General features: G+C 47.9%; 1 protein-coding gene across 1 annotated transcript; it reads left to right on the top strand.

Annotated features, from left to right (window-relative positions):
* Nucleotides 1-228: 228 nt before the first annotated feature.
* UCHL1 (ubiquitin C-terminal hydrolase L1) lies at nucleotides 229-5,422 on the top strand. The gene is made up of 9 exons (XM_032685949.1): nucleotides 229-584; nucleotides 686-697; nucleotides 1,208-1,336; nucleotides 2,224-2,374; nucleotides 3,585-3,670; nucleotides 3,746-3,793; nucleotides 4,199-4,268; nucleotides 4,632-4,690; nucleotides 4,997-5,422. Exons 1-9 carry the CDS (start codon nucleotides 552-554, stop codon nucleotides 5,081-5,083), a joined length of 675 nt encoding a protein of 224 aa, XP_032541840.1. The 5' UTR covers nucleotides 229-551; the 3' UTR covers nucleotides 5,084-5,422.
* The last annotated feature ends 870 nt before the right edge of the window (nucleotides 5,423-6,292 follow it).

The raw sequence follows: 6,292 nt of genomic DNA on the forward strand, positions 1-6,292 counted from the left end.
AAAAATAAGTGTTTAATGATTTTGTTGAGTATCAAAACCATTGTATACTTCATGCAACACACAGACATCAGGGTGTAATGATCAGGAGCGGTCAGGCACATAACTGTAGATGTGGGCTTTTGGGATGAGCGGAGCCCAGGGACTGGGCTGATGGTGGAGGAGAAACCTGTTGCCCCGGGAGATGCCAGCTGCTTGCCCACGCTGCCGGCTCGCTTCTAGCACTTTCTCCACATCAACGTCGGGGGGCCGGGGTCCACTCGCCGCCGGCCGCACCCCGCTCCCTCGGAGGTGACCCGGCTCCCGCACCCCGGCCGGGCTGCCCCCGGCCCCGCACACCGCGGGCCTTCCGCGCCCCCCGCCCCGGCCGTGCCCTGCTCCTCCCTCTCCCCCCGCGGCCGCGCGCAGTGGGCCAGCCCGCCCCTATATAAGAGCCGGGTGGGCGGCTCCGCGCTCCAGCGTCGCCAGCGGCTCGGCAGCGCAAGTGCCGCGGGGACATCGTCGTGCTTGGGGCGCAGCCTGCCTTCTTCCCGGCTCCCTGCCGCCCTGCAGCCATGGCCTGGCAGCCGATGGAGATCAACCCCGAGGTGCGCGAGGGGCGGCGGAGACGGGGTTGGGATTGCGGGGCGGGTGGTGGGGCGCCGTCTCTCACTGGCACTCACGCTTCTCCCCCCGCATTGTCTTCCAGATGCTGAACAAAGTGAGTTGCCGCCGCCGCAGGACTGTCGCGGGCGGGCGCTGCCCCTTCTTTCTCCATCCCTCGGCATCCCCCCCTCCCTGTGCGGAACGGTACCGCTGCGCGGGGCGCGGCCGCACCTGCGGAGCGGCGCCTGCCTCCATCCCTCGGCATCCCGCCCTGCCGGGGCGCGGCCGCACCTGCGGAGCGGCGCCTGTCTCCATCCTTCGGCATCCCGCCCTGCCGGGGAGCGGCCGCATCTGCGGAGCGGCACCTGCCTCCATCCCTCGGCATCCCGCCCTGCCGGGGAGCGGCCGCACCTGCGGAGCGGCGCCTGCCTCCATCCCTCGGCATCCCGCCCTGCCGGGATGGGCGCAGAGCAGCTCCGCTGCGCGGGGCGCGGCCGCACCTGCGGAGCGGCGCTGAGCCCGCGCCCTCGGCAGGGGGCGCCGCGCGTTGTGCTGTGTCACCGGGCGCGGCGCGGCGGGCACGGGGGTGTCGCGGCCGGGCCACCTCTCTCTGTGCCCCGTGCAGGTGCTGTCCCGCCTCGGGGTGGGTCCCGGCTGGCGCTTTGTGGACGTGCTGGGCTTCGAGGATGAGGCGCTGCGCGCCGTGCCGACCCCGGCCTGCGCGCTGCTGCTGCTGTTCCCGCTCACCGAGCAGGTGGGTGTCCCCTCCCGCGCGGGGAAAGGGGGGGGGACTGGCCGCGGGTAGCACTGGCTGCTGCCAGGAGGGTGTCTGTGTCATCCACTCAAGCATCAGATGGTTGGGCGTGGATGGGGCTTGCGCTGGGGCTGTAGGTGGGCGATGTTGTGCATGGCCCCCGCCTCCAAACAGCCTGAACTATAATGAACTGAGCAACAAAACAAGGCCTCTTATTCTATCCCAATGCTCCTGTGAGACTGCTTTTGTATATCAGACTGAGGAAAAAAATGGCCAATCTCGAGCGTGAGGAATAGCAATTCCTTTACCGTGCTGACTCATTGGATCTAGAAAGGCCTAAACTACTTCTCTATGGTTAATATATTCAGTCCACTTGATGCTAAGGAAATGAATCAGAAGATGGGCTTTGAAATAAAGTATATTTAATAGGTTCTTTAAATGAAGGATTATAACATTTCAGTAGTACTGGATCTTAGTTGTTTATACATTGTTCTGGTGGAAGAGGTTCATGAAGGGATGTAACCTGAAGGTCCAAAGGCACATTATTGCAAAGACATGTCAGTAGTCTTGTTCAGTGAACCAAAGCACTTGAGGGATGATATCGAAGAGCCTATCCATTCTATGGTTCCCCACCCCAAGCGATTTCCAGTGTACAGAACAGATGAAGGGCTAAGTACAGTACCTTTGGATATGACTGAGTCATGCAGGTAGTCCATTAAGTGTTGGCCTGAATCCAGTTTAGACATATGGTGCTTACTGGACCTGTGCCATAAAGATGACTTTCTTGTCCAGTCTTGGTATTGATTCTCCTGCACAACTTATCTGTAGTTCACACAATAAAAAGATACGACTGTAATGAAGTGCTTAAAACAGTTACATGTTTACAGCATGAGAACTTCAGGAAGCAACAGACTGAGAAAATAAAGGATCAAGAAATCAGTTCCAAGGTGTATTTCCTGAAGCAGACAGTCAGTAACTCCTGTGGGACAATTGGTCTGATACATGCAGTTGCTAATAACAAGGACAAAGTGAAGCTTGGTGAGTATGAATGTTCTGAAATAATTGAATTTCCACTTTTACGACAGAAGATTGAATGCATGTGGGCTATTGGGAGGCATGGGGCTTTCATTCAAGGCAAGTTAAGACATGCTGTACTGCTTCAGTTGGTAAGTGGGTCTTTCAGCTCTTGGAGGGGGGCATGTGGACTCAGCCTTTGACTTGTGTTTGGTAGCTGCAGAGGTATTGTCCTAGTGAGCAATGCAAGAAGAAAAGGGCACGTTGTAGGACTGACCAAAGTCTGTTTGTAATCAGGAAGTACTGTGTCCAGAAGTAGTTGCTGACATTGGTCTTGATGTCAACTGAAGAGATGGAGTTCTTCATGCCACCTATGTCTAATGTAAATAAATGTGCTCAGAGTAGCCTGTAAATCAGTTTAAAACATGTTTTCTTTTTTCTGGACAAGTTGTAAAGATGATAAGGGTCTGTAAGTAGACTTTTCCTGCTGAGATAATAGTTTTGATGGTTTGCTTCCTATAGAAAAGGATTATTTTGTTGTTCAGAGACTGGAGATCTGCAAAATACAACTATCATTATTCCAAGAGAACTTGAACCCTTTGTGTGGTGTGGGATTTCTTCTTATACAAAAGAAAACACATGCAGAAGGCATAGTGAGCATATGAGCATAGTTTTGCTTCTTGAAAAGATTCTCTGAAATAACACACTCTAGATGAGTGAAGCAATGATGCAGCACATCTTTCATGGAAGACCAGAACTTAGCGCATATTTGTACTGCACTACTAATTTATGTCCTGGAAAACCAAAGTAATCCTGTAATGAGCAAGTGTTGCCTTCATTTGAAGGCAGTGAGACAATTTCATCTACCCATATTCTGTTACTCGATACTTATGTGTCCTTACAGCTGGCACCTTTCCTCAATTTCTTCAAAACAGGAGTGAACCCTTCTGCCAAATGTGCAGTGGGGAAATCAGAAAAGCTACATCCCATTTGAAAGTGACTTTCAAGACAACCAGTACCCTGAAGTGCTACACTCTAGTTGTGTAGATTGTTACTAATAGCTTCTGGATAAATAGCTTACTTCAAGTGGTAGTTATAATAAGCTTGTGTAGGAGATAGTTACAGGCGCAATGAGTTGTAGTTGGTGCAACAAGCACTGATTACTGTGGGCTGCATCTCAACTGTGACTGATGCTTTACACATACTGAATAAAATTTTTGATTATCTTGTGCAGATGAGGGGTCTGCCCTGAAGAAGTTTCTTGATGAAACAGCTGATTTGTCTCCTGAAGAGAGAGCTAAGCATTTTGCAAATAATAAGGTATATAAACTATGCAAACTGCTGACAGCTACCAGCACTTAAGGATGTAGTAACCCGTATCTGCTTTATCTTAAGGCTATACAAGAAGTCCACAATTCGGTTGCACAAGAAGGACAATGTCGGGTAAGATGTGAATGTGTAAAATATTGGGGAAAGAGATTAACAAAGGTAGTAGAGCAATAAAGCTTTTTTTTGTCTGTCAGATGGCTGTTACATTTCATGAGGACAGACAAATGAGTGACTCATGTATGACTACTTGTTCAGGGTTTCTTCCTTGAACATGGATTGAAAATTTGGGTCCAGATCCAGATTGAAAACATGACTCTGCATTATTAGGATTTCTGGTGCATGACCTTGTAGAGGTCTTGCCACAGATCTCTTCAGCTGAACTTAAGTTTTCAGTCCTTTGCTACTGCTTTGTTGTTGTCTATTTTGTTCTGTAGTCACATGTAGGGTTTGCAGTACTAGCTTCAGCCTAACAAATGTGTCTAATGGTATCTCCAAATGTATCTAATGGTATCTTCTAAGGTTGAGGACAACAGTTTGAACTTCCACTTCATCCTGTTTGCCAATGTGGATGGACACCTGTACGAACTGGGTAAGATCCTGCTAACTCTGCAGTTGGACTGGGCCTACTTCAGGCTTCACAGCAGCGTTGGGGGCTCAGGCGAGATACTCAGTGCTGCTTAAATTGTTTGCTGAGGCTCTCAGAGCCAATACACAGTTTGTACCTTCACTTGAAGATTTTAACTGATGGTGGGTTGCACTAAATTCTTTTGTAAAGCGTGTCTTTGCTGGTAGAGCTGAGAATACTCAGTCCTCATCTCAGACTATGTATTGACAATTTGTTCTGACTTCCCAAATATGTATCATCATATGTGTACTTGTTTGGGCCCACTGTGCTCAGTGCTGCTAATTCTGAAATACTGAGTATACTGAGTGATAAGGCTTTCTTTCACAGATGGCCGGATGCCATTTCCTGTAAACCATGGCACAAGCTCGGATGACTTGCTGTTGAAGGTAAGACTTCTCCCTTGCTGCTTGTTTCCCTGAAAGCAAGGCCTGTAAAAGGGTGAGAAGTGTGCATTTGGTGTATAGTGGCTGTACCTACTTGCTCTACAAGTCTGTGCTTCTTAAATCTACCAAATTTACGACTACTAAAGGTATTGTCCCCCAGAACTAGATACCTCTTGAATGTATTTATCCACTGGTGCTATAAAGACCTTGTAACTTAGATGGTGGGACTCAGAGAGGAACTGCAATGACTTGTTCCCTATAGCAAGTCCATTTTCTTAGTCTAAACAGCTGCCTTTTTTTATCCCTAAGGATTCTGCTAAGATCTGCAGACAATTTACAGAACGTGAAAAAGGAGAAGTTCGTTTTTCTGCTGTGGCTTTCTGCAAGTCTGCCTGAGACTCTGAAGAGATGCAAGGAAAACAGTCTAATAGCACACTAGTAAATGCAGTTTAAATTCCAGTGCTTCAGTACTTGTTAAACACCGCTGTTCTGGTAACTATTTCCACCTTTTGCTATACACAAGAGCAACATCAGCTGAGCTTATGTTAAAGGATGAGCTCAAGTTTTAATGTGAACAGTTTGGACACATCAGATATCTTTAGACTCTTTTTTCACATGTTAAGTAGAAAATGCTTAACAGGGCTTGTTTGATCTGTGTCATGTTAATTGAGTTGTTGGTTGATATTTCCTTGTCCTTGATGAGAATAAAATGTTCTGCTGGATAAATGGACTAAATTGATCACTAGCTTTCTCTAAAAGAAGTTGTGTGGCATTCTCTGTAAACCTTGTTTTCAAAAGACCCTGAAAGATCTCCTCTAGCAAAAAGGTAATGTTGGCCTCAGGGTAGCAGGACAGTTGATTTTTCTAGGTCTTGAAGGCCTTCAAGGATGAAGAGATGCACCAGTCTGTGTAATGTGTTCCAGTGCTGCACTACTGTTCTAGTAAAGTTCTTCCTAATGTCCAGTTTGAAACTCTTAAGCTGCAATCTGCCACCCTGAATGCATTTATTTTTAGAGGGGTAAGGTGTGATAAACGAACACTCAAATGGCACCTTAATGTGGTCTATATTAGTGCTACAAGCAACAGAATGCCCACTGAGTCAGCTGATGTTGTTTCCTTATAGGAGACAGTATTAGAACAGCTATTCTCCCTATCTGTAGCTAAAACAAATCTGCTGGCAAACACAGAAAAAAATCCTTGGCTACCCCGTATGCTTACTAATTTGTGGTTGTTACAAAGACCTTGAAAGGGGCTATACTTCTCCGTCCCTTCTAAAATGACCTGAAAAGGAGAAACCCACACTACACAAATTTCTAATAGCAAGATGAATTTTTGGGTTTAAGGGAAAGAGATTTAAACTCTATTACATATTTCTTGGCCTCAATTGTGACCTGTGGAAACTGTTTTTACCTGAGTCTAGTTGCTGTTTGCTGCAGCTCCTTGCTGATACTTCAGGTAGCTGCAAGAAGGGATAAAACACCCTTCAACCCTTATTTCTAATGCATGAGGTCCCAGTCTGTCCCTGCCAGCCATGTTGTATGGTGCTGGGTAACAGTCTTAGATGGCTGCTGGTGCTCTGTATGCTGCAAGCTGTTCTGGCTTCCG

This window comes from Chiroxiphia lanceolata, chromosome 4 (genome assembly GCF_009829145.1).
Source record: "Chiroxiphia lanceolata isolate bChiLan1 chromosome 4, bChiLan1.pri, whole genome shotgun sequence".
Taxonomy (NCBI): Eukaryota; Metazoa; Chordata; class Aves; order Passeriformes; family Pipridae; genus Chiroxiphia; species Chiroxiphia lanceolata.